Raw genomic sequence first — 26,626 nt, forward strand, 5'->3', positions numbered from 1 at the left:
GATTTTGGGGTGATATGATTCAGCGAGCATTCGAAATGGGCATCTTATTATTGTCCCTTTTTCATTAAAAATGTTTTCAACACTGCATTTTAATAATTAAAAACAGTAATCGCTTTTGTGCACTTTGTGGGCCCGTATGAAAACTGTCGATTAATTCTGTAACATTTACTTTTGTCTAGCATCAAATGGGTACCCAAGAAAGAAAATGAAAAAACAGATTGTACTTGTGAACGTCGCTTCTTACCCCACCCTATATACTACATGGTAAAACGGCATAATTTGTAGTAATATAAGTGAATGATTTATGTAGGTGGCACAAAGGCGTACGTATACGTCTGCGGCGTCTTGTTTTTTTAATTGTTGCCAAGTGGTGAAAAAGTATAACAAATAAATAAATACCCACAAATCCATATAAGTGTCAGATTCTATGGATATTGTCTCATACAGTGAAATTTTAATTTCAATGTAAACCATTTCGAGATTGGATATTTGTTTGATTTGGCGTATATGAAATAAGACAACCGTATTATTATTTTGATTGCTTTAGATGCGAAGATGTTTATTCATTACGGCAACCATGGTTTTTATTCATTATAGGATGATTAGAATCCAAAATGTGATAGGATACGAATATAATTTATGATTACAATATATTGATGAGTAAACGTATGGTGTGTATGTACGTTGACTTTGTAATCATCGACCTGACATATTTCATTATTTTTGTCATTACTTATAAAGAAATATCTGATGAGTATAATTATGATTTAAAATTTAATTCGGTATGTCAACATTTAAGCCTCTCGGGGTGGGGTTCAATCTTGGTTATGTAAACCGCATCACAGATTAACTGTTGGATTCATCCGCTGGTCGCGACGTGGTGCTTGTTTGTTTCGCGTATTTCGTCTCGTACGCAGACAAGCCGCTATTCGGTTTGAGAGGGCTTCGTTTCATTTTCATTTGGATGGCCCTGTAGTTGTTGCTGAGTGTTGTTTCAATGAATAGAAATGCGGAATCATTTGGTTTTGTCGATATGTTGTTGAATATATAAGTGGTTGAATTGAACACCCGTGTCATAACGACTGTCGTTTTCCGGTTGCGCGAAGACAAATACGCTACATTCAACTGTTTGCGCCATATTTGAATATCGACGTGGAAAGTTGAATGCTTAAAGCTTAGATCGAGGGGTAAGCAGGTTTGGAGTTATCTAACAATAATAGAACACAAATGTTTTCATGGAACAATAATAGTCGTATTGTGATTTATATTATAAGCAAGTTAAGATCTCACATAGCTGGCCTAACGCCATAACCTTTACTATTAATATTTTAGTTAGTAGTTACTAAAGGATGTGTGGAAGTGAACGTTAAATGAATGATATTGCAGTATAATAGGTAACTGTATTATTGAAACAATAAAGCGTTAGTCACTGCTAGGTTTCCTTGCTTTGTTTTAATTCGTTGTACTTGCCTTATCTTCTGCCGCAGGATTAAATAATCTCGCGCAAGCTGTATATGTCCACGCACCCCTGATGCGTATTTGGTGTAAAATATCTCATTTCCCTTAGAAGCGCGCTAGAATAACTAATTGTCAACAGTCGTCGCGATCATATTTATTTCCTTTCACAGTTCCTTGCCAACGTGTTGGAAAACCATTACAGATGGTATAATAGTACAGTGATAATTCAAGGTATAAGTTAAATGAAATTATGTTTTACAGTTAAGATTGTTTTGTGTGGTAATACTTGTGTAACCATGGTTGAGAACATGCATGTGTTGGAACCGGAAGCCGCTCATCTGGTCGATCAAAGTGTTCCGACTTATAATAAAACGAATAATGCAAGTCCTTTGAGGAAATTGAAATGTTGGGTTCTCGGACTGGGAATAAACAGTGAAAATCTTCTGATTATTCTCACGATTACAGGTTTGTTTTACAACTTATTCTTGTCTGTAGAGTAAACGACTACATCTATAATGACATAACTTGTTTTAATTAAAGACAACTGAACACAAGTCAAACTGAACATAAGTTAAATACTGCATTGCAGTTAAAACAACAACGGTTTGTCTAACATTTGTTTCAAGTAGTTTTTACCCATAATGTGTTTTAATTATTTTGATCTTTGATGCCGTATATTAGAAGTAATACGTTAAGTTTATGTTTTATGTGTATCGTACTGTGGGGTAAAATAGGACATTTTTAGCACATAATTCCCAACCATCCTGATCGTGTTTTGAACCTTTAAAAACGGTTCATAGGGGTGGTAAGGACACGGTTTTTCATTTCTTTGACAGATCTTTGTTTACCACCAAATCTGACGAGAAAAAAATTCTAAAACTATAATAATGACTTTAATGGGCGACCACATAAAAGTTGTTTAATATCAGATCTAAGCCGCGTTTCAAAGTCAAGAAGTCAAGCAATCATCCAACTGCTGTAACCATATTAAGAAGCTGCGTTTTGCAGTGCTACTAACAAAAAACTAGTTACCAAAACAGATACATTGTGCATATTGTTACATTATTTTTTCGTAGTTTTTTTAAATCTCACATTTTAAATTTATAGGAGTGTTGCTCGGGGTCGCTCTGGGGTGCACACTCAGAAAAATGTCTTTGTCTGACGAAGCAATCATACTGGTCAAGTTTCCCGGAGAAATGTTGATGAGAATGCTCAAAATGCTTATTATTCCTATTATTGTAACCAGCGTAATAACCGGTAAGGATGATCAGCATTACCACATTTTTCTTATCTTATAAACTTTATTGTGCGCGTCAGTTGCCTACTAATCAATCATTTTCGACAAACAGTTGTTCTTGTAGGTATTTGCGCTACTTTTTCCCACATATCTCAATTCTCATGTCTAATGTATCACATCGTATTTTGACAAAAAACAATTATAATGCGTATATATTTACAAATTTAAAAATTAATAATCGGATTTAAAACCGCATAACTAGCCATTCATTATCAATGTTTTTTATCAGTTATCAACAGGCTTTGAATATGTTATAGCCTAGAGCTAAGTAATACCTAAAAATAAAAAAAGTTAATATCTTTAAAACAGTGCGTGGATGGGTGTTAAATATAAAAAAGTGTGGTCATAAATTTAGTATTCATATAGAATGAATATTCCGCTGTAATAATTGCGGTTATAGTTATGCGCGTCGCACGCTAATGTGTCTGGTAAATCTGTCCATTCTTAACTCTATGCAACCTCTATGCAACACATGTATAGGTCACTAACATGTTATTCCCATAAAAAAAGAAATTTTAACGTTTTTAATATATTACTAATGTTTTTCCCGGAACTTTTATCAGCCGATGCGTATTTTTTATGGCTCGTATTGTATTCGTTCCGACCTACTGCCCATGCGCAACAGCGCCCGGTACAAATCAATCGGAACGAAAATACTACGACCATCAATCGGAACGAAAATACTACGACACCGGTCATTGAAGGATAAAGCAAGTCACTTCCAAATTCAATTTGTTAACTCGTCACGCTTGAGAAATAGCACAAAAGACGTGATCTTCGAACACAGAACGGCAATATTCTAGCGTTCGCTTTCAACACTTGCTTTTCGTGTCACCAACATAACATTTAGTCATTTTACGATTAAGACTTCGTACAGCCTATTTAGAAAATACAAATGTTATAATTGTAAATATATGTATGCAGGGCTCTCTAATTTGGATTTGAAAAAAAGTGGTCGAATGGGAGCCCATGCTATTGCTTATTATGTGGCAACAACAACATTAGCGGTCATACTTGGTGTTGTTCTGGTCTCCATTATACAACCTGGTAATCAAAAACGATTTTCTTTAAACAAAGCAGCTGAACAACGAGTGATATCTACACTGGATACATTCTTGGATCTAATCAGGTTCGAATTCTAAATTGATGTCCGATTTTCTATATCTAAGTAAAAATAAAACATAACATACATGGTACTACATTTTCGCACTTTTTTACAGTATTTATGCAAAAAAACGATTAAAAGTAATACTTTCCTAACAAATAGTTATTCTTTAGGTACGAAAACCACTTTATACTACTGTACATTTAGTGAAGGATTTGCTGTACCAAAAGGATAGATAATAAAATACTATATATTTGTTTAGAAATCTGTTTCCGGAAAATATCGTTGCAGCTTGTTTACAAGTGGTAAGTTAATATGCCCTCAAGTCTAGACAGTATATATTTAAATAACTTCAAAGCCTTCTTTCAAACATTTTTTACAAAGAAATATATTTTAAATTAAGAAACTTAATTGGCCTATGTTTTGATTGGGTAACAAAAAAATAAGAATAAAAATATGAAGGTCCTTAAATATAAGAGAGAAATAATCCGAAAGTTGGACTTGTGTGCTTTTATGTTGCTGGTGCCTAGTGCGTTCAAATTATTATGTAGAATAGGCCCAGTAATGTGCTTGCAGTGATTTAAATATTTACATAATACATCTTTGTACAAGAAAGATATTAATACATCTTTGTACAAGAAAGAATTTTTCAAATGACTTGTCATAAATTTAAGCAGGAAGAAGCTCTTTAATATGAGCCAATAATATTCCTGCAGCAGATGTGTTGTTTTATACAGGCTGTCTCATGCTTGGTGCCAGCACCATTGTATCAAAATCCAGACAGTAATTATTGAACTGATCTTTTCCTTAACCATTGCACAAATTAAAGCTGAACTTTCAGATTAATGAAGAGACAAAAAGTGGAACTTGGTGACAATTGTCCTTCTTTCACTGTTCTAAATAGTTACCGATTAGTTTTATAGTTTTACATATAACGTATGTTTAGCAGCGTTTTATATACTATATTGTTTGTAAATTTATTCCAAGGGATGATAGTTTAACATATAGATTAGATAGAATATGAATGATGGGTGTTTTGTGATGTTGAGACCAACTTTATGCAAAGAGCAAACTTTATTTTACACATTTAAATTATAAGACCAGAAAAAAACATTATTATATAATACACCCTTCACTTACTGAATTAAAGTTATAGGCCTGCAAACCACTTAGGTCTTGATCGCGGCAGTGTTTTCAGATTATCGTATATTGGTTTGAATTTTGCATTAAAACTATTTAATATTTATTACTATATATAAACATGTGTCAAACATAGTTACAACCAACAAGGAAGCCTAACAGTTTTTCAGTTGATTTGACTAAAATCTTATTAAGCTAAGTTGTGAATATTTTTGTATATAATAGAAGAAAAAGTCTTTATTTAACCCAATCTGTTTAGTTTTTTTTATAAGTTTAGGTGATATTTATTAATTTTTTATTAGGCTCAAACACAATTAACAAGATCGGAGGAAATGATGGGAAACTCATCCAACATTAGCTCGATCAATAACTCGACAATAATGAACAAATCTCTTGACTACAATCAGTCAAAAATATTAAAAGTTGAGCGTAAACTGGAACAGATTCCAAATGCCAATGTTTTAGGTTTGTTATTATTTATTTCATGCAACAAAACCTTACAACATATTTATTCATCCAGGAATAATTATATTCTCGGTGTTTTTCGGTGTAACGTTGTCAAACCTGAAAGAAGAAGGAAAAATTGTTACGGAATTCTTTTCTGTCATGAATTCAATATTTATGAGGATGATAACTATTATTCTATGGTTAGTGTATTTTACTGTTTGATCGAGACTAAAAATGCTGACAAATTTGAAGATATGAATGTATGAAAGAATGTAACTTACTTTATCCTCGCGTGGCTGAAAAACGACTGTCGTTATCACTCGGGTTTACAACCTCGTGCCAGCTTACGAGTTACCATGTATGTTACTTTGTGGGTGATTATTTATTTTTTTTTACATTTTTTTTATGTATGGCTGATAATTTGGACAACCCATTGGTGACCACTGGGTTGGAGCAATTGTCGTTAAGTGTCTTGCCCAAGGACACATATGCCCACAATGGTAGCAGCCTCGAGCCTGGTATCTAAAGTCCAAAGGACTAAGTATTACGCATTAAACCTATAATGAACATGGCCCAAATTTTAACAGCAGTAATCTGTGTTTTTAGGTATTCTCCAATTGGAATATGTAGTTTGTTAGCGGGAAACTTACTCACACTCGGTGGTGTTCAAGATTTAATTGAATCGCTGGGCATGTATATGGTTAGTTGATGTATGCTTACCGCATTTATTTTGTTTATCTTACAAACAATCTATGTTAGCTAACAGTTATTGCTGGGTTGATGATCCATTTACTGATCACATTGCCAATCATTTACGTGGCAATAACACGAAAGAATCCATTCCGAGTATATTATGCAACTTCCCAAGCATTTTTAACTGCACTTGGAACTGCTTCAAGGTAACAGATATACAGTTTGATTATCAAATTTCGTTTTACATATTGTTCATTATCAGTGCTGGAACTTTGCCTCTAAGCATCCAGTGTTTGGAAGAAAATTTAGGTATTGATAAAAGGGTCACCAAGTTTGTTTTGCCACTCGGTGCAACTATGAATATGGACGGAACAGCTTTATTGGAAGGTGTGGCAGCCATCACCATTGCACAAATGTACCAATACAGTCTAAGTGCCGGACAAATTGTAACAATCAGGTTAGTTTAGTAATGTTATAGGTAGTCATAAATGAAAAATATTAACAAAAAAATTCTATTTAGTGTTACTGCAACATTTGCAAGTATTGGAGCCGCTGCAATACCAAGTGCAGGATTGGTAACATTGGTTCTTGTCTTGTCAGCAATTGGATTGCCCTCAGAAGCAGTGGGATTACTGTGGTCCATTGATTGGCTTCTGTAATATTAAAAACTAAATTAGCAAAAATTAGAATTAAACCTATAACAAATGTATTACTAATGTTTATTATACTTGCCTATATGGTAAAGCACTTTTTTATTTTTTTTAATGTTCCGGTACCAAGACACGGTGTTTATGGCGTTTACCTTTACCCCACAGGCTATTGCTTCGAGACTGCTACTATAGTGGGGGTGTATGTTCTATTTGGTAGTCCAACGGCAGTAGCTCTAGCTAAGTGGTCACTAATTGGTTGTCCTAACTGTCATCCATTCATTAAAAAAGATTAACATTAACCAACAAAGTCAAATATTTGCTGGTTACTGGTAAGGAGGCACCAGTTGTAGCGAACGGAATACTTATGCTATAACAACTATCATTGCCCTGCTATGCGAGGACAAATAATTTATAGTTATACACAATAAATAAGCTTTTTTTTTAATTTAAAGTGATCGAATTCGAACTTCTGTAAACGTGATGGGTGATTGCATTGGAGCTGTCATTGTCCAACATCTTAATAAAGAACTCCTTGCTGAGGATAATTTGATTGCTGTAGACTCATTATCTGAGGAAAAACAAAGTTACCCTAACCAAATATCCATCGTGGAAACCACATCATAAACAATATTGTCGTGAATATTATTTAATGTAACTATTATTGTGGTGTCGATGTTAGTATTAAAATGTATTTAAAACAAGAGATCAAAGATTCAATGCGTGAGCACGTCATAAACTTATTAAAACATAGTATTAATTTACCCTATTAAAGCAACGGTCGACTTTGCTCGATCCAAAAACAACCCAGAAGTAACCAACAAAGCGGGTTTAAGTCGGCATTGGTGACTGTGGAGCAGTAGGTAGAATGCATTTATTCGTGTATTATAACCCATGAAACTTAAGACTTATAAGGATTGAAGGTTTGGTAAAGAATATGTAACAACTCCTGTACCATATGTTGACTTGTAAACTTACACTAGTTAACCTTGTCGTCGCTTAAAGACGAGTTCAAAGATCTAATGCGTGAAGCACTTCTTATTAACACGTGCCCTCCCAAATTCCAGATAACGGTTATGGCGCCCGCTTTGTTGCCTACTGGCGCGAATTATTAAAATGTATTATAAAAAACAGTTCAGAATCGGTACCGCTGAGGTCTAGTTTTTACAGTGCCCAAATGTTATAAGAAGGTATTGAAAGTTGCCGCTATAAGTTTTGTATTCTAGAATCACCTTGGTTCACCAGCACCGTAAATTATAAGTAAAATGTGCTTATTATGCTAGAATAAACTCTTTCTAGGCTACAAATAACATATACGAACTCAGATCTGATGACTTTAAATAAAAAACTAGAGCTTTAATGTGTAAACGTCTAGTCTGGAACGTTTTCAATGGAGGGTCGTAATAAATTTGGACCGAGTGGTCATTGTATTTATTCCGAGCTGTTGCGCATGCGCAGTAGCGCCCAGTGTCGCGGAAATCTGGTTTCCGAGAAATCTGGTTCCTAGTCCTACTGGATACTGCGCATGCGCAGACACGGTACATTTTTATGTTGGTTTTGTCACCCTTTTTCGTTGTTGATGACGTTTTAACGGTAGTTGTCACTGGTTATACGTCATAATGTATAATTTAAGTTAAAATCACGGCCTACTAGAGATATCTCTAGTAGGCCGTGGTTAAAATACAGCATAAATTTCTATTAAAAAGATGAATCCTTAAACATAAACTTACGAAGTATGTCGCATCTAACAACTGTTATTTTTAGTCGAAAACAGAGTTTTAGATTCTTCATAAAAAAGTTATAAGTAGCCTGTGGGACCAGTTTTCTAGGGGAACCAGATTTCTGCGACACCGGTACAAATATATCAAACGGAACGAACATATTACGACACCGGCTATAACTTAGTAAGTAGGATATAGACCGCACAAAATCTACGAACAAACGTAGTGCACATTTCCCCGATGCCAGTAATACTCTTTCAGTTTGCACAACAATCGCTTGAAGAATTGATCTCACAACCTCATAGACAAAAACGAACATAGAAAATCGATGTACACCCATGATTGCTATGGCATGTCCAATATTAACATTTCGTGGCAACGAGAGCCATATACAGGTAGTCAGTAAAAGGCTACCAACTCTTCTTTCTTCCCTAGCAACGTTATGGTTCAACGTACGCTATTTTGGCTTGTACAAGTGCTTGATTTATTTAGACATTGTTGGGTTTATACTGTAATAAAATCTTTGGTATAACGCGAAAATGTTTGTACGAATAAAAGATGATCGCGTGTAACTCCGTTAATAGATTCTTATCAAGTCGTATGGTAATCCTTTAGCCGGTAAGCAGTAACAATTTTGGTCCCTCTGATACCTGCAGTATATTTTATTTTAGAAAAGAAGCGGTCGATCTTGACCAAAGTTAACCCTGAAAATGCGTGAAAAGTGTTGCGTCACTTTATTTTCTAAGCGAACTGTCATGCGTTGAACCAATTTGATAAGAAATAAAGATTTGCAACACATGAATGTGCATATCTAACAGATAACTATGACGCCAAGATTGTACTTTGTTTTTAATTGAAACGTAATACGGTGATGCAGCATATTTCTGCGTAGTAAGTTAATTTTTGACATGCTCATATTTTAAAAACACACAGTGGTTATCAGGGAGGACTAAGAAATATTTTGAGAAATTGTTATTGGTCACCAGCTAAAGGAATACCAATCAGTTACAACAATCAGGTAATTTGTAAGTTTACCTAACACACACAAGACACAACTAAAACTAACACACACAAGACACAACTACATCCTTTGTTTGTTATTTCCAGCAGATTTGTTTATATATGATCTATATACTTGGTTATCAAGGAAGTTTTAATTTTATTTGCACACGTCACCATCGCCAATATTAAAGTCGGCAGAGTATGACGAATTGACAGGAGCACCTGCATTTTGGTTAGTCGAATTTGGCTTTGTAAATTAATTCATTTAATAATTAACCCAATCTTTATCAAACTATGTGTGATATTGTAACATTGCTTGCTAATGTCTCTTACACACTAATCATTAATCCCATGCAGCTGATGGGGATAATATTTACATAAATTATATATAAATTATATGTACACTAGATTCTGTGCCAAATTCTGCAGTGAAATTAATACTTAAAAAAATATTTTGTTGATTATTTGATTATATGGTCAATACCGGTAATAAACAAAGTTAAATTGTTGAATTTCGAGCTTCATGTTTGGTAAAGAAATACAATGCATTGTGGGCTTTAATTTAAATGAGCCATATATTGTTTTTATTTCAGATTGCATGACTAAGGTTTCTTTAAGAAGTCAGGATCATCAGTATTTAAATAGACTATTGCTCAGTTTAAAGGTAAACTTAAAATATAATAAAATCAGGGATTTTATCATATGTTTGTTAAATTATCTTGTTTGTTTTTAGTTTGTAAAAGTTCTTAGGTTTTTAGATTGGGATTAAATGCATATATTTGTTTTATTATAAGGTTTACCAACCAATTCCTTATAACAGTTCATGAACCTTTGTCTTATCATAATGGTAGGATACATACACATAAGTTTTGAGTTTGATCTTTTAAATTGATCAGTTTAATATTTCAAAATAAAAATTAAAAAGTGCTGTACCTAATTACGAGTTACCACTTATGCAACATCATAGGTGATTGTCGTTATTATTCGTATTTTCCAATGTGTCTTTTTCCAATGACACATAAGCTTACAATAGTAACAGCGTCAAGTCTCACCTTTGGGTTTAGGGGTTAAGAGGCAGCTTAACCAATCATGTGAACGCAGAGTAGTGTTTTACACATGGATTGTTGCTCCCTTGATAGTAATCAATTGAAATTAGATTATTTGTTTGCAATATAGATGACATGTTGATGATTTCCAACACAGTAGATATTCACATTTACAGTCATGAATAATAAAGGCAGTCGTTACTGCAATAGCACTTTTGCTGATCGATACATGTGTTTCACTTGTACAAAAAAACAGTACTTACCAAGTTAGAAATATGCACTTTTTACAATTGTATAAGTAATTGAAAAGTTTATATTTGAATGAATGTTGAAAGACCGCACAGTATGGTGTCGGTGTGTTCCTGAATGCCAGTGTTGCAAGGCGTATAATTCATATAAAAAATTATTAAAAAATTATTTATAATTGTTGTAGCAATTTTTATAAGTGAAAGTTAAAATAAATAAGTTGTAATATTTTTTGCTTTAATTAAAAATCAGATACAAAACCACTGGCCACTTGTTATTCGCTGACATTGCGATTCGTTACTTTCTAGAGAGCAAATTCTCAAAAGAACTGAAAATAATTAAAGAAAATGTCAAGCTGGCTTGTCTCACTAATCACTATGTTTGATTTCTTCAATCTTTTTAATTTTTTATTTTTGCTCTTGCGAGCAATAGTATATGATATATCAATTCCACTTTTGCACTTAGCCCAATTTTATCCAAAAAAGACCTTGGGCTTGACTTTAGGCCATGGTTAACCTGACCATCTTAAACCTATGACAGGTTATTTGGAATAAACTTCAGCTGTCTAATATGAATTACTGATCATAGCTACGATATTTTCAGAAATACCTGTTTATCATTCAAGTCCAAAATTTGTGCACAGATTTATATATAAAATGGTTTCTTTGTATGTTGGATGAAATTCTAAATGAATTTAATGTTAAGACATCTTCCTAACAAGTTGTTGCAATTATGTTGAAACATTTGATCGTATGTTTGGAACTCTATATGGGTGAGATAATTGAACATTGAAACCTAATCTATCTTGATTCACTGAACAAGTTGGCTTCTAAAATACAATGTTGTATTGTACATGCTGTGTGTACAAAATGACAATTTAATTGCATTTGGAGGGTTTGTAATAATTGCAATTAAACAGCAGTTTGGTATCATCAGTAATATAGATGTTGGACTTTTGTTCAGTGCAATGAGTGGAAGGCAGTAGAATTTATCATTTATATATATTACTGACTTTTAATTTAATTATTTAGGAAACATCTTTTTTAAGGTATATGAATATACCAGAGGCTTAATTATTATAGTGATATAAGTGTCAGCAATGTTAAATTTGCCCTTTTGTATTTTATGTTTTTGTTTGACATCTGATTTTGTGTATCTTAGCCTTGGTCTGCTACGCCGCATTGATTCTTAAGAAACTATACATTCGGTGCACTTGAAAGAAGCTATTCTTGTAACAAAAATAGAATTCTTTTACCACTTGACTTGAGTATTCTTCCTTGTCTACTTGAGACTTGAGAGCAGCCAGAGAGCTTTCTGACTTGAATAACATTTTTTTCCATCAATTTTATGTAGTATTTGTGCAACTTGTATGTTATCCTGGGGTGGCGGGCAACGACAATTGTTTTATCACAGTTGTTCTGTTTCATACACCTCGTGCTTGCAACCGTGTATGTAACTTTGTGTGTACATATTTTGGCGGGTTTCTCTTCCTAACCTGTAGGTTAGAGGCCGGGGAACAAACCACTTTACCATAATGCCAGACTTTAGTTACTGAATATAGACTTCAATAACAGTTTTTTTTTAAATACATCATGAACTAACTTGATTAAATATGCACCATGCAACTATAGACTAATAATTTGTAACAGACTTTTAATTTTTTTACAGTAAGATTTTAAAAGATGGCCACTTCGGCAAGACCTCGAGTCGCCAGTGCTGAACATAAAATACCGCATCGAAGGATTGAAGATGAAACGATCATTGAAGAGATGTATTCGTAAGTTCCATCATGTACAATAACTTTTTAATTAAAAAGGGCAAACTGGAGAAATAGGTGCAGAATGTATATTTGTGTAAGGCTGGGCATACCAATGTCAACACACCAACCTAACTAACTGTGTAAAATGATATTTTGTGCAGGTGTTTCATAGCATACTTTATGTTTACAAATTCTTAAGTTCTTAAAATAACCGCTTGGTTGCAATGATATAAAATTATTGTTAAATCACACTCGTAAATTCTATTTTTGTCATTTTTGGCAGTGCCTCGTAGTAATACACTTTATACGCAGTGTATTATAATCAAACTTTGTTATATTAGACTATGTTTTTATTGAATCTATGTGTTAAAAGCATTCTTCTATGTCTATTATACAAATTTAGGAGTGTGGTATTAGAAAAAATAAAAACTTCTGTTGTTTTAAATTAAAAAGCCATTACCTTTTGGGTAACAGTTTTTTAATTATGATAAATGTTAGATTTTTAGTAAACTATAGGTTTTTTAGCTCTTGTTAAATTAACATTGTTGTGTTGTTTGGTTGTAGGTTTGGTGACAAACTTGGTCAAGGGAGTTTTGGCATCGTTATTGAGGCATGTAACTTACAAACCAAACAAAAGTGGGCGATTAAGAAAGTCAACAAGGAAAAAGTAATTACTATTAATTTTAATTTAAATAATGAGTAAGTTAGGTTTATCTAAAACTGCTACATAACGTAAATTTGTTTTCAAATAAACAAAGATCATATTAAATATAAACAAGGAAGACATGGAAGTTATTGGCAAAGTAACAGTTTTTATAAATTAGTTTAGCTTCTTATATCTTGGCTATAAACTTAAAAATTCATTATATAATATATATATATATATATATATATAGGCAATAATATATACTTGGATGGATCTTATGTTTGAATTTACAGGCTGGTAGCTCTGCAATTACACTGCTTGCAAGAGAAGTTACAATTTTAAAACGAGTAAAACACGAAAATATTATTCACCTTGAAGAAGTTTTTGAGACAGCACAAGTATGTTGGGCAAACTTTCTATAAACTAAACTCAGTTCTTAACTTGACTAAGTTTTTACAATATACAATATTATGATAATAATTGATTAACTTTATAATGGGATTATGGGAGTATATCTAAAACAGTTGTTACTGTTTAGTATCATTAATTTTAGTATCATTAATTACATAAAAAAACATGATTATATGGATTGGATTTTGTAGTAAGTACAAGGGATACAAGCTTGATGACAACCTTCTAGGCAACCACCAGACATTTAACAGAACATTATATATTACTTATTTTACCAATGTGTATAATTTTCTTCAAACTTTAAAAAAAGTTTGCTGAATTGCCTTGTCCAATGGGTATTGACAAAGTAGCAGGTGTTATTTATTGTAATAGTTACTTTTATACATAAAAATAGAGACAAATATGTTTTTCTAAACAAATGGAATAAATAAATAACAGAGAAAATATATTAAATATATTATAAATGTAAAAATGAAAAATAAAACACTTTGTAATATAATAATTGAGGTTGGTGAGATAACTTCAATACTGACAGAACAAACTGTTCTCAACGCCATGTTTGTTTAAAACCCCCAAAAAATCTAGAAAATGTATCTTGTGATGGAATTGTGCGAGTTTGGTGAATTGAGAGGTCTTTTATTCAAAACTGGACCTTTTACTGAAATCTCTGCACGATACATCATTAAGAGTCTTGCTGATGCAATTGTATACCTTCATAAAAATGGTAGGTTTATTGTTTTGAAGTTTTTATGATAAACAATAATATTAGAGTGTAATAATCATGTTTTTTTTTCAAAATCTTTTTTTCTGGTTATTTATACACGTGTTTTGAAGACTGTTGTTTACCGTTACTACCCGTTTTGCCTTGTAACCTTTTCCGACTTACGTTACCGAGCGACAAAATAAATTTTTATTCTTTCATTATAGGAATAGTCCATCGTGACTTAAAATTGGAAAACATACTGATAGCAAGTTGCTCAGATACAAACGGTGAAAATCCATTGTATGATATTAAAGTAAGTGATTTGTTTGTATTACTGAATCTAAATTTCCTTACTTTTTTATTTTTAGTTAACAGACTTTGGCTTGTCAGTTGTCAAGGGTGGTGTTGGAAGCGATGCCATGTTACAAGCATCATGCGGCACCCCTGTCTATATGGGTATGTGATAATATTTATTAAAAAGTTTTATATATTATTTGGTTTCAAAATATTGTCATCTATTTAATTAAAAAGCACGACAATGAGATTTATTTTAAAATGTCAGGTCAGGTAAAAATGAATCTGTTACTTATGACGAAAAGTTTTGGTCTTCGCACAGTTATAATGCATAAACCCAATTAATAAAATAATAATTAATTGCTCAACATTTGTACTACTCTACAATAGTTCCTGGACAACCTTATTAATTATTGGTACAACAAACTCAGTATCTATTTTCCAAATTGTTGTTTATGTTAACAACAAACTTGATCAGATTTTTTGATCGGACTATAGGCAAACTGCAGAATTCATGATTATTGATTATGTTATAATAATATCATATCATGATACAGCAATTGCTGAAAGTTTATGTTGTTAAAGCTCCAGAGGTGATTCAGAATCATGATTATTCTCAACAATGCGATAACTGGAGTATTGGGGTGATACTGTACGCACTGCTTGCAAGGGATTTCCCTTTTGTTGCTGAAAAAGAAGATCGACTGTTTGAACTTATTAAACTTGGAAAGGTAGATTTCTCAAAACCTGTTTGGACACCCATATCAAAATCAGGTATTATATTTTCATTATTGTCTTTATATAGCATAATAAACTCTGCATTTACAGCAAAAAACTTGGTTTGCAAGTTGCTAAATGTTGATCCTGCACATCGCTTGACTGCGAGTGAAGTTGCCAGCCATCCATGGACGCTTGGTAGTAATGATTCATCAAGCAACCCAACAAATGTTCTTGATATGATGAAAGATTATGCAAAAGAAATGGCAGGAAATGATGTTGAAGATCAGGTTTGGCATTATCTTTACTTCCATTAGTAACAAATTATTTATTTGTATAAATTGTAGGATGAGTTTGACCAATCTGCAGACGAACATTACAGTGACCACGTGAGTTTCTTTAATAAATATTTGTAACTAACAGCCATGGTTTATCTTTCCTATAGAAGAATTGTAACGAATATGTTTAATGCTCATTTTTTAAACAAATGTCCAGTTCTAACATAGTGTTTTTATATTCATTGCTTTTCAAATTATAATTGTTGTATCATATGTTTTCTCCCTTTTAATACTTGTGTCATCCTAGTATGTGGTATGCAGAGATAAGAATAAAAGTTATAAATTCTATCACATGGGAATTCAAGTTGTTAACTTTTCCCATGTGATAGGATTTATACTTTATATTGTTTATGTAAAAGAATATTTATAATAACCTTCCCGTGGATATTATAAATATCAATAACTTATTTTGTTAGAATGAACTTAAAATCGTATCCACAAACTGGTTGCAATAAATATATAATTATGTAGTTTTTACAAATGGAATCTTTGTGATGTGATTGTTTAAGTGTCCAAGTATTATTTTGTAGCACCAGTAGAACAAACCACAAATAGTCACTGAAAGAAAACTATATTCTAGGATTAGGACCACGAGTCTCTTTCATTGGTTTGGTTGTAAAGGTGGTTTAAAGAATTGTTTACAGAGTTTAAATCGTTCACTTTGTATGTAACATTACTTTATGTCAATAATTATTTTATTTAATTCTTAGAATTCCAAAAGACCAGAATCATCAGGTGGTGCAACCCCTTTGCACACTACTCATGGAAAATCAAAAAAATCAACAAAATCTGCTCCTTTATCAACAGCAGGTCATTCCCATCCACCAAACAGTCGACCTCCCGTACCCACATTACACCATACTTCACAACTTCATACAGATGTTTGCCGGCGTGGCAGTTTACCTGTAGATTTAAAGGTATGGGTATTTTTGGTTCAAAAAAGAAAACTGATTGTAATATGTTGTTTTATGTTTTTAGCATTCTTCAGCAAAAAGTTTAGGTGTTCCGCGAAAGATATATGAAAACAAAGTAATGGGAAACAGCGGCACCCACCAACATACTCCAGCAAGTTCTTCAAATCGAGTTAAATCCGCTCGTTCACCAACACAAAGTAAATCTGTGAATGTAAGTAACGGAAACAAAACTACCCAAGCAACAGAGTTTGGGACAAATCTACACCCACATAGTCGGTTAAAGACTGAGACTTCAAGTCGCTTGCAACCCGGTGCTCGCTCCCACACACCAGTATCTGACAATGGTGCGTATGCACGGTCACACAGCCCTCAACCCGTGGGTGTTTCTTCGCCGCTGCTAACGCCTAGGTTCCAAAACGATACCACACGAACTGGTCTCCATTCCGGAACAAAGTCCAAAAAGAAACGACCGACTCACATCGCTCCAGCTACAAAGCGATGACCATAACATGGGGCTTCACTGTACGTGTTATTTATCAAAAGATATTGGACAAATCAAAATGTAGCTTTTGCCAAAATCATCACTTGTCCATTTATTCATCATACAGTGTTAGAACAGATTATATGTTTCATGTAAAATAAATAGATATGTTGAATGAATAAAATCCTACATATGAATACTTTATTTATTTATGGAACTCATCGTAATAATTGTGTGCGTCATGTATGCCTCAAGAAAGAGGCACAAAGTATCTTTTATTGTTAGTTTATAAATAACTGATATTTTAAATAACGATTGGATTATGGGGTATAGAGATAAATGATTTACCGCAGGGCAAAGTTACCAGATAATGATATGCCCTTATGAAAATAACCGTATTTTTATAAAAATGTAAAGCGGCAAAGCTACAAAAACCTATGAGTGGATGTATTATTGAAGGAAAGGTCGTGAAAGTATGTTGTTAATTTATAACAAAGGAAATATAATCTTTGAAAATTGGATTCCATTGTTTGCACTAGCGTGTATTGATAGCATTATGTGGATCATTTGACCGAACCAACAGTCGTGAAATGGAGGAAAAACAAAGAATTCTTGACAGAAGAGAATATCCTTTGGTTCCAAAAAGAAGATTAACAAGTTTGGACAGTTTCAACCAAGGGGTAACCGATGGTACAACTCGAGTAAAGGTATGGATTAGTATATGGTAGGGTGGAACGCACGGCAAGATGATACACTTTTTTTATTATGTCTAATAAATTATATATATGAAAAAATAGTTTTAGTTTGTGATAAAAAACTAAGTAAATAATTAACGCGTCAATTGCTATTACGTCATATGGTCGCTTTTGTATGACGCACATAAACACAAGCCAGCGATTGTCTGGATTAAATACGCTACACTTTTAAACCAGTCTAAAACGATAAACCATTGTTAGCATTCGGTAAATATTTTTATACCAAATATGATCCATGGCCCACTAGAGATATATTTCTAGTAGGCCGTGTATGATCATATAATTAAACAGTATCGCGCCATGATAAGTTATTTATAAATAGAAGGAGTTTTCTCCTTACAAACAGGTATAGCTAAGAAATTTTACAGCGATTGTCGGAATGCAGTCAAAGTATTATCCAAGAAATTTTCTTATATAACTTACACTGGTAATCAGAATTCATTAAGGGTCGACTCTTTTTTTATTTTTTCTTCTTTAGTGTCTTAACGACTATATTTTGTTACAAGGTACTAACACGGCGATTTAAATACTAGAGATTAACACGTGACCAATGAACGTCATTTCAAAAACGTTCCTTTCCACCGTCGTTCTTGCCTAATGGTTTCGGATCATCCCGAACCAGTGCTTTATACAGTGGGCTAGTTTATATTTCGCCACTATAACTACGTTAATGAATATCTAAACATATCTATAGAATTTGTGGTGCAGGGTCTTCTTTTTTCGATGCATTGCGTGATTTTGTAGATATCGAGTCCCTCAAAATGTCATGATCGCTGGAGGTATTCGAAAGTTCATGAAAGATACTCGCGCCACCATGTGGACGTGTTCAACAACACCCATTTACTTAACGCATTGCAGCGTGCGTGCGTGGTTGACCGTAATATGGATATTAATTTTGATATCGCAATGTCCGAAGCTGACCGGCAAGTTTTAAACCCAAGATGCGACAGTGCTAATCACCTTGATAAGTAAATTGATTGTTTTAATACTCTTCTGTCCTGTGATTATGTCATAATATTTTACAGATTGGCGTATTTCTATATGAACTGTAAAGATGTGTCAAAGGCAATCAAATGTTTCGAGTATTCATTCATTATGCGCAAGCAAATTTATGGTACATACTCAAAGTATGACGAAATAGTAGAGCAATCGCTAATGCAACTTGGAGCAGCTTATTGCAAAAACAACCAACATGATAAGTAAATTATCAACATTAATCTAAAATACCAGTCATTATAAGTTCATTTGTTGCTACAGAGCTCTAACTGCATCGGGTTTATCATTGGCGATCGCTCGGAACATGAAAAGTTCTAAACTAGAAGCTATCAGCTGGCACAACGCAGGACATTGCTGGGAAAAACTTAAAGATTACCATGTTGCACTCAATTGTTACGAATCCAGAGAAGCAACGCTGAGAAAAAGTGCTGAAACAATTCCTGTAGATTGTGGTGTTATGGATCCTGTGTTGTAAATAAATTCAAATGTGTGTATACGGTTTTGGGTGAATGAACAAATGCAACTTATTTACTCTTGCGCTGCGGAGCGACAGTCGTTATAACACGGGTGTTCTGTTTCATACACCTCATGCCGCTTACGAAGTTTACCACGTATTTTACTTTTTAGGTAATTTTTTAGGATATTTTTTTGTTTTTGTTTAAATGTATGGTTGATAATTTGAAGAACCCATAAAAAATCACTGGAATGGTCTAATTATCGTTACGTGTCTTGTCCAGATTTACATACGCGTATAAGGGTAGCAGCGACAAATCTTGTATGGGTTAACGATTAGAACAATGTTTTTTTAGGAAACGGCGATTGTTCCCGCCATTTCGAAATCCTACGAAGCGTAAAATGTTTTAACATTTTAAAAATTAAAAGTTCGAGTATAAATCTCGATTTATGAAATAAAATCCGGGAGTTTGCTCGGGTTAGAGAGTTCACACTGTGTCACGACGCCACACCAGCGTGGACGTCAAATCATCAGAAAACATAAATTATGCAGTTTGATGTATTCAGTCCGACCAGTAGCGCGATAAAGCAGCACATCGAACTGTAATATCCCATTGTGTTCATACAGCCAAGAGATTATGTGCGGCCGAACAGTTAGGTAGCCCTGTCAAAGGTTAGTTTGTTTTTCCCTACTACTGCGAATTATTCGATGTCAGCTCTGTGCCACGCACAGATATGATATTGAGTTCAAAACCCAGTCAACATTCTTTAATGACGTCTGTGTTCCGCATGTTTGGTTAGAGCCGTAGGTTTAACGTTGTTAAATACCATAGGAGAGAGAAACGGGGAAAACCTTTGCTCGACAAACAACCACCTAGTTACGTTTACTGGAAGGTACCGGCTATGTTTCAGATGTTATATTGAAAATTTTGCAGATGAGCTTGCGTTTACTGATTTAATATATTAGCTTGATAAAAATTCAGTCATCATAGAACTGCTATATAATCACGGAGTTTTTATAGTTAAAATTATAATCGTGGTCGGTATGGTTTAAACAATAACAACGTTTAATTTAACTATTAACAGAAATATAAATGTCTAGTAGTTTAGGCTCTTAATAACTAAATTTAGTTGTGATAAGGAAATAAGAAAGATATGAAATATGGGAAGAATTATCATGAACCACTTGTTTCCACATACCCAACTAAGTAAGTATAAGCTGTGGTTTGATTATGTGCTTTTGTAAATTTAAACACAAAGGTATATAAGCTTGTCGTTGAATCACAAGTCAACTTTGATGTATATAAAGCAACCAATAGCACGGTGGAGACAATGGTATAGATCATTCCTAGTGACAGCACGTAATAATGAAGTATTGTGCCAACAGATGTTATCTTGTATGGCATATCCTATTAAGTACGACATGAATGACATCATAATAAGGTGTAATTACGTGTAATCGATTGTCAGAAACAATTGAATAATTTATTACGCACGAAAGTCTAGTTTTATTTTGTTGGCCTCTTAACAAATTCCTGTCGGCTCAATAAGAGTTAGAAACCGTTTTCCAACATACATCCTTATATACAGTATAGGCTGGGAGATATGAGACACCTTTTCATTCATTATTTTGTCGGATTTGGTAGAAAACAAAGAACATACAAAGAATAAAAAAACGACTTCCAGAGACCGTTGTTAATTGTTTAAAAATAGATTGTGGTATTTAATTATTATGTGCCAAAGGTGTCCCATTTCCCCCCTATCCGACTATAAATAATCTTAACTTGAAAGCGGTTCATAATTAGTGTGTAAAATCGTATTTGAACATTGCAACAACTTTTAACCAGTCAGAATATCGATTTGAAAGTATTTGTTGTTTGCTTGTATATACTGAGTTGAAAATTTCTAGGGGACGATGATCTGCCGGAGACATCAGTGGTGGCTTCAGCAGCAATCATATTCTGTCTCTCCTGTCTTGTAATATCGTGCTTGTATTGTTTAAAAGTGAGAACTGGAACACGGGTAATATATATTTTATTCGATTAAACATCTAACCTAACTAGCTTAATAAGTTCAGCGGAAGTAATGTGTTTCAAACACGTTGTGTGTAAACTGTTACTATATAGGAGTTTGGAGTAAGATGATTCATGCTCTTATTTTATTGTTCCATTTGGTATAGTAAATGATCGTGGCTTGAATAATTAACAACAGTCTTTTAGAGTAGTGATGATATGACTAAATAATTCTGTAAATATTCTTTGTTGATAAATGAGAGGAGAAAAGGAAATGTAAACATATCCGAGCTTATCCCACCCTACTATATTTTTGCTTGAATTAAAAGTTGTTTCGTTAAACATCTAAACTATTTTTGCATTAAAGCGTGTTGTTTACAAAAAACACGTTTTACTTGATAGGTATAATTGGCATATTCGTAAACGAAGAAATAATGTTCGTTGGTGTACACCTTTTATTTATAGCTTGCATCCTGTATTTGCCTAGGCCCTTCTAATTTAGTTTAATGTGTTTATACAGGCGCGCGATCAATGGCAATTAAACTTGAGTATGTGCAGTTGTAGGGTATTCCACGGTGCGGCGTTCAATCACATGAAAATATTTTACATGAATAATTCAGTTCTGAAAGTAATTGCAATTTATCAGTGACGGCACAGTGTAAAATAAAACTGGGTATAATATGCAGTAGCATGCGGGATTTGGTTATAAATAATTATAAAACAATGTTTTTGTAAAAGTTTAATGGTAGCTTGTTTTATAACATTAGTGCCGTGGTTGAATGACTGTTTTTAGATTAATAGTTTGTTGGGGTTGAGCTTTGTCTGTAGCCTTAGTATAACAGTTAGTTTAGCAGAACTGCAGGCCTTTACAGTACAGACTAACCTAAATATAAATAACATAGACGAATGATCTATTCTATAGAATAAGGATATTAGCAGCTTACACGGAAATGTTTTGTTACTATTGTGAAAAAATGTGGGGGCATGTTAAAATAACATCATGAATTGTACAAAGAAAATTGTAAACGAAAAATAAAGCTTTGTTCCGCTGCTTGGGTATATTGTTAAAGCTCGGGAGATTTTTGTTACATTGTCGTATTTGTAGCGAAAGAGTGAAGACCATATTTCGGCTAGAGATTTGAGAATGGACACAACGAAAGAAGACAGCTCTCTTTTGAAAAAGATTTCATCTTGGTTTCAGCCTGCAGAACAAGATTCAGTTGAAAGAAAATATTCGGGAACCTCTAGTCGTTATGGATCAACACAGTAAGTGATCGTTTTATTTTCACTATATCTTTAAAGTTCTGATGTTATGAAGTTCAAACGGGGGTCCCAAGCGAAAACCAGAAAACATTGTGCAGTAAGCACGCATATTGATATTGAAGTATTGATTAATTGGTATTGCCAATATCCAACTTAAGTTTTTAAAGATTGTCGATACCTAGACAGCAACAAAACCCGTACTGTATTGTGCGTTTAGAAACCTCGCTTTTATCTGACACCTTTAGTCAAATTTTTTTACTGCAGCGTGTGGTTTTAACGACTTTTAGTAGCTAATACCGTTCTCTTTGTTGCATTAATTACCCTGATCTTTGTACTGTATTTAAACAGATAGTAAAATGTGTGTAACGCTATTTAAGAGCATTACGGGCAACAAAAGCTTAATTCACTCGACATTATTTTCAGATACGATAAACCACCGATGGGAAATATGAAGATTAACTTCGTACAACCACAGGGATGCGATGATGTTGGCGCTTCTAATGCAGAACGACCAAAACTAACTTCGTCGTCGTATGTTCCCGAAGGATTCAAACTTCCATTTGAACTTTCGTTTGATGTATGAAAATAATTAAATACAAATGAACTTATAGCTTCTGTTTCCAATTTTAAAACTGTTTCGCATATCGATTAAACAAAATATACTATCATCTCGTCGGGCACGATAACGTCAATCACATTTATTAAAAATTGAAATTACGATAATTCACTGTCGTTAAAACACATAAAATGGTATAGCCTACCCGTGTAGCCTACCAACTTTCTTTGTTAAAAATAGCAACGAAACTAAAACTGTTTTGAGTAAAACTGTATTTAATTCATTGCTTTATTTTTCTTTTAGACAGGAGAAGAACCTCAAGGAAAATATCTTGGAAAACTTGAATTCAGTACAGTGTACCAATTCAACGAGTCTACTCTTCTTGTTAAAGTTTTAAAGGTTTTACTGCACAAGCTCTGTTGCAAACCAAGTTGTTTACCCTGAATTTACAGGCAGTCGATTTACCGGCCATGGATTTGTCTGGAACCAGCGACCCGTTTGTGAAATGTTGTTTGCTTCCTGATCGAAAGCGAAAACTAGAAACTAAAATTCGGCGGAAAACATTACATCCAGTTTGGAATGAAACTATGTCATTCGAAGGTAAAGTTCCACTCTATTTGATAGACTTGGTCAAACCTGTTTAATAACGATAATTGATTTGCTATTTTTTTATGTTATTGCACATTTATGTAGTTTATTCGTTTTGGTGTTTTTATGTTTCGTTGTGTTAGAATAGTACAGTAAGGTAAGATGGCGCTTAGGCATATGATCTGTTTCTAAATCTATTTTTAAAACGCTTATTGTGTGTTACTCTGACTTTAAACCATTACAACTTCAAATGTACATTAAAACGCACAAGGTTAAAACTTATGTCACGACGAGGTAAGACGGGCTAAGGCGGGGTAAAATAGACTTTTGAAAATCAGTGTATAGGTTGATTAGTTAATAAATTTGTTATCCTTAAAACACTTAATTAAAATAAATAACACTGTCCAGTAAAAATCAACTGTAAATGTTCTCTGTCCTGCCCACTTCCATATTTAAGATGTTACTTACAGTGAATAAGTGTTGTTACAACTACAATTGGTGTTGTTACAACAACAATTGGCTTTGTTATAAATTCAATTGATAAATATTGTATCTTATACACACGCCTTAAAACTTATGATAACAAAAAAGTGTAATAACTTAATCAAGTTTATGCTTAAAATTTTTTTTTTAAATATATATTTTAGTAAAAATTTGGTAATGCTACACTATAGTACTGTGGGGTTACATGGGACACCTTCAGCACATAATATCCAAATACATCTTGTTTTTAACAATTAACAATGGTCTATGGGAGTCGTTAAAATAATGCTATATTTCTTTAAATGTTTTTTTAGTTGCTACCAAATATATACCGAGAAATAAAATGAAAGGGCGTTCATTGTCTCCCACCCTATACTATATTTTGCACGACAAGACACTTTTAATAAATTATCTTTCGAATATATTTTTAACTGTTTGCTTGCTGCATTCTACGCATATAAATATGTTATACTTTATTACAGGTCTTCCCTATGAAAAAATAAAACAGAGAGTGTTACATTTACAAGTGTTAGACTATGATCGCTTCAGTAGAAACGACCCAATTGGAGAAACGTATGTTCCCTTGCATACAATCAATCTTGGAGAAGAAATGATTCAATATGTCAACCTTGCGCCTTGCAAGGGTTCGGTTAGTAGTTTAATTTATTTCCGGTTTTGCTTTGCTATAAGAAAACCTCTTGGCTAGAACAAGCGCGGTGAACTTCTGTTATCACTTTGTTACCAACCGTTAGAAGGTATTCTTGATGTGGAAATTATAAAAGGAAGAAACATGAAACCTATGGACCTTAATGGAACTTCTGGTTCGTATGGTACCGTTTTTTGTCAAAAACTTTAATTTTGGCGTTTTTCAGACCCTTACGTTAAAATTTGGCTTATTTACCGTGGTAAGAGAATCGAGAAAAAGAAAACGGAAATCCACAAAAATAACTTAAACCCGGAGTTTCACGAAGAGTTCACGTTCAACGCACCAATGGATCGGTTAAGGGAAATGCAGCTGGAAATAACGGTGATGGATCATGACACCATTGGCCGAAATGACACCATCGGGAAGGTAAAAAGAAAAAAAGGAGGGCCTACGTATAATGAATGCACGACAAATAAAACGTCATTAAGAATATGTGCTACAAAATGGTACTCGTATGTACTACAAAATGGTACAGAACGTTTTAGCACTATCATCCGAAACCACCTATTGATGTTACTTGCTCGGTATTTGGTTGACCGGGGCCAGTGTCTTTATCACATTTCAAGTTTTTAAAATTATTTTTAACCTAATTATTTTAAAACTGCAAATGTTTACGACAGATATATCTTGGCCATAAGAGTGCTGGATTGGAAAAGCAACATTGGAAAGATATGTTAACAAATGCTCGAAAACCTAGTTTGCAGTGGCATGTGCTTAAAATCTAATTCCGTTCGAATAAGGATAACAAGATTTCTATGTGGGTTTATACAGTAAATAATTTCAAGCATTGCTACTATTTCTTTACGGCGTCGACCAACTTGTATAAGCACGACATAAAAGCGAGCTATACAGGGGATGGCGACATTTCATACAACTTGCCCACATAAGCAACCAAGTGTTTTGTGAATAGTTGCAGTAAATACTACAATATTGGCGACCCAAAAAATCCAGCAATTAGGTTGACACGGGATTTTTGCTTTTAAGAAGCACTGCTAAAGAGAACGCAGACATATATAGTAGGGTGGGAGAAGATGGGACACATTTAGCACATAATATCCAGATACCCTGATTGTCTTTTAAACAATTAACAATGGTCTATGGGGGTCGTTACATGATACGGTTTCATATTTTTTCGAATAATTTTTTTTACTACTAAATGGGACGAGAAAATAGAATGAAAGGGTGCGCCATCTTCCCCTATACCTTGCAATATATAATTTTTGGTGTTGTAACTCTTTACGCTAACAAATGTGTCGGAACAGTGTTAACACAATATAGCGCATACCCCCTTTATTTTCACTGTGAGTTAACCAAAAACTCCAGACATGCAGTATACCTTGTTTAAATAGTTACGGCTTTATTTTGACAGCATTGTTTTATCGTTAAACCCATATGTTTGCCAACAAATTACTTTTATTTGTTTAACTTTTTGCACTTTTCTAAACCTCTACTATATTATTGTTACACCATGCAGTTACTATAATGTTGATGATTCCTAAAGACAATTTCTTGATTGAATTTAGCATTTGTTGTCGCGCAACCAGTGATTTGTCATTGAGTAGAGAAATAATTAAATGGTTGTTGTTAGTTATGTTAAAATAAAGGCATTAAAAGCAGTATAACACGAAATGTAAATAAATTCTTGTACAACAATAATTAGTCTCAAATAAGTGGTTATCTATGCCTACGTTCAATCATGCTAAGGTATAGCCTTTAATTGAAATTGCCTGAACATTTTATGATATACCT

General features: G+C 33.5%; 4 protein-coding genes across 7 annotated transcripts; all 4 read left to right on the forward strand.

Annotated features, from left to right (window-relative positions):
• Positions 1-984: 984 nt before the first annotated feature.
• Positions 985-7,507, forward strand: LOC100187536 (excitatory amino acid transporter-like). The gene is made up of 12 exons (XM_002130679.5): positions 985-1,187; positions 1,720-1,923; positions 2,566-2,715; positions 3,680-3,884; positions 4,123-4,165; positions 5,303-5,465; positions 5,521-5,647; positions 6,054-6,147; positions 6,207-6,346; positions 6,403-6,597; positions 6,661-6,795; positions 7,243-7,507. Exons 2-12 carry the CDS (start codon positions 1,755-1,757, stop codon positions 7,412-7,414), a joined length of 1,593 nt encoding a protein of 530 aa, XP_002130715.1. The 5' UTR covers positions 985-1,187; positions 1,720-1,754; the 3' UTR covers positions 7,415-7,507.
• A 1,503-nt stretch (positions 7,508-9,010) lies between these two features.
• Positions 9,011-17,262, forward strand: LOC100178036 (serine/threonine-protein kinase 33-like). 4 transcript variants are annotated; one of them, XM_018817758.2, is made up of 15 exons: positions 9,012-9,126; positions 9,442-9,526; positions 9,616-9,742; positions 10,104-10,174; positions 12,471-12,579; positions 13,126-13,228; positions 13,501-13,605; positions 14,204-14,342; positions 14,546-14,634; positions 14,690-14,777; positions 15,201-15,389; positions 15,444-15,622; positions 15,680-15,721; positions 16,381-16,587; positions 16,649-17,262. In XM_018817758.2, the coding sequence occupies exons 5-15, from the start codon at positions 12,485-12,487 to the stop codon at positions 17,084-17,086; spliced, it is 1,674 nt and encodes a 557-aa protein (XP_018673303.1). In that variant the 5' UTR covers positions 9,012-9,126; positions 9,442-9,526; positions 9,616-9,742; positions 10,104-10,174; positions 12,471-12,484; the 3' UTR covers positions 17,087-17,262. The 4 variants fall into 4 exon arrangements, with proteins under 4 accessions (XP_026695741.1, XP_018673303.1, XP_002124936.1 ...); XM_002124900.5 differs by having other exon boundaries at positions 9,619-9,742; XM_026839940.1 differs by lacking the exon at positions 10,104-10,174 and having other exon boundaries at positions 9,011-9,126; positions 9,619-9,742.
• Positions 17,263-17,645: 383 nt separating this feature from the next.
• On the forward strand, positions 17,646-19,530 carry LOC100180403. The gene is made up of 4 exons (XM_002124836.4): positions 17,646-17,772; positions 18,565-18,788; positions 18,846-19,019; positions 19,078-19,530. Exons 1-4 carry the CDS (start codon positions 17,656-17,658, stop codon positions 19,289-19,291), a joined length of 729 nt encoding a protein of 242 aa, XP_002124872.2. The 5' UTR covers positions 17,646-17,655; the 3' UTR covers positions 19,292-19,530.
• A 778-nt stretch (positions 19,531-20,308) lies between these two features.
• LOC100177313 (synaptotagmin-7) lies at positions 20,309-26,526 on the forward strand. The gene is made up of 10 exons (XM_026840614.1): positions 20,309-20,477; positions 21,179-21,291; positions 22,387-22,547; positions 22,968-23,121; positions 23,404-23,499; positions 23,553-23,700; positions 24,654-24,820; positions 24,878-24,992; positions 25,044-25,243; positions 25,498-26,526. The coding sequence occupies exons 1-10, from the start codon at positions 20,432-20,434 to the stop codon at positions 25,600-25,602; spliced, it is 1,305 nt and encodes a 434-aa protein (XP_026696415.1). The 5' UTR covers positions 20,309-20,431; the 3' UTR covers positions 25,603-26,526.
• Positions 26,527-26,626: the final 100 nt, after the last annotated feature.

This window comes from Ciona intestinalis, chromosome 2, assembly GCF_000224145.3.
Source record: "Ciona intestinalis chromosome 2, KH, whole genome shotgun sequence".
Lineage (NCBI taxonomy): Eukaryota > Metazoa > Chordata > Ascidiacea > Phlebobranchia > Cionidae > Ciona > Ciona intestinalis.

Bases quoted from the DNA above. Each gene is read 5' to 3' on its own strand.
- LOC100178036 (XM_026839940.1), top strand. From the start codon at position 12,485: ATGGCCACTTCGGCAAGACCTCGAGTCGCCAGTGCTGAACATAAAATA. The intron at 13,229-13,500 runs GTAATTACTATT...TTGAATTTACAG, and splicing joins AGAAAGTCAACAAGGAAAAA to GCTGGTAGCTCTGCAATTAC. The intron at 15,623-15,679 runs GTTTGGCATTAT...TATAAATTGTAG, and splicing joins GAAATGATGTTGAAGATCAG to GATGAGTTTGACCAATCTGC.
- LOC100180403 (XM_002124836.4), top strand. From the start codon at position 17,656: ATGGAGGAAAAACAAAGAATTCTTGACAGAAGAGAATATCCTTTGGTT. The intron at 18,789-18,845 runs GTAAATTGATTG...AATATTTTACAG, and splicing joins AGTGCTAATCACCTTGATAA to ATTGGCGTATTTCTATATGA. The intron at 19,020-19,077 runs GTAAATTATCAA...TTGTTGCTACAG, and splicing joins AAAAACAACCAACATGATAA to AGCTCTAACTGCATCGGGTT.
- LOC100187536 (XM_002130679.5), top strand. From the start codon at position 1,755: ATGGTTGAGAACATGCATGTGTTGGAACCGGAAGCCGCTCATCTGGTC. The intron at 4,166-5,302 runs GTAAGTTAATAT...ATTTTTTATTAG, and splicing joins TTGCAGCTTGTTTACAAGTG to GCTCAAACACAATTAACAAG. The intron at 5,648-6,053 runs GTTAGTGTATTT...CTGTGTTTTTAG, and splicing joins ATGATAACTATTATTCTATG to GTATTCTCCAATTGGAATAT.
- LOC100177313 (XM_026840614.1), top strand. From the start codon at position 20,432: ATGGGAAGAATTATCATGAACCACTTGTTTCCACATACCCAACTAA. The intron at 23,122-23,403 runs GTATGAAAATAA...TTTTTCTTTTAG, and splicing joins CATTTGAACTTTCGTTTGAT to ACAGGAGAAGAACCTCAAGG. The intron at 23,500-23,552 runs GTTTTACTGCAC...CTGAATTTACAG, and splicing joins TTCTTGTTAAAGTTTTAAAG to GCAGTCGATTTACCGGCCAT.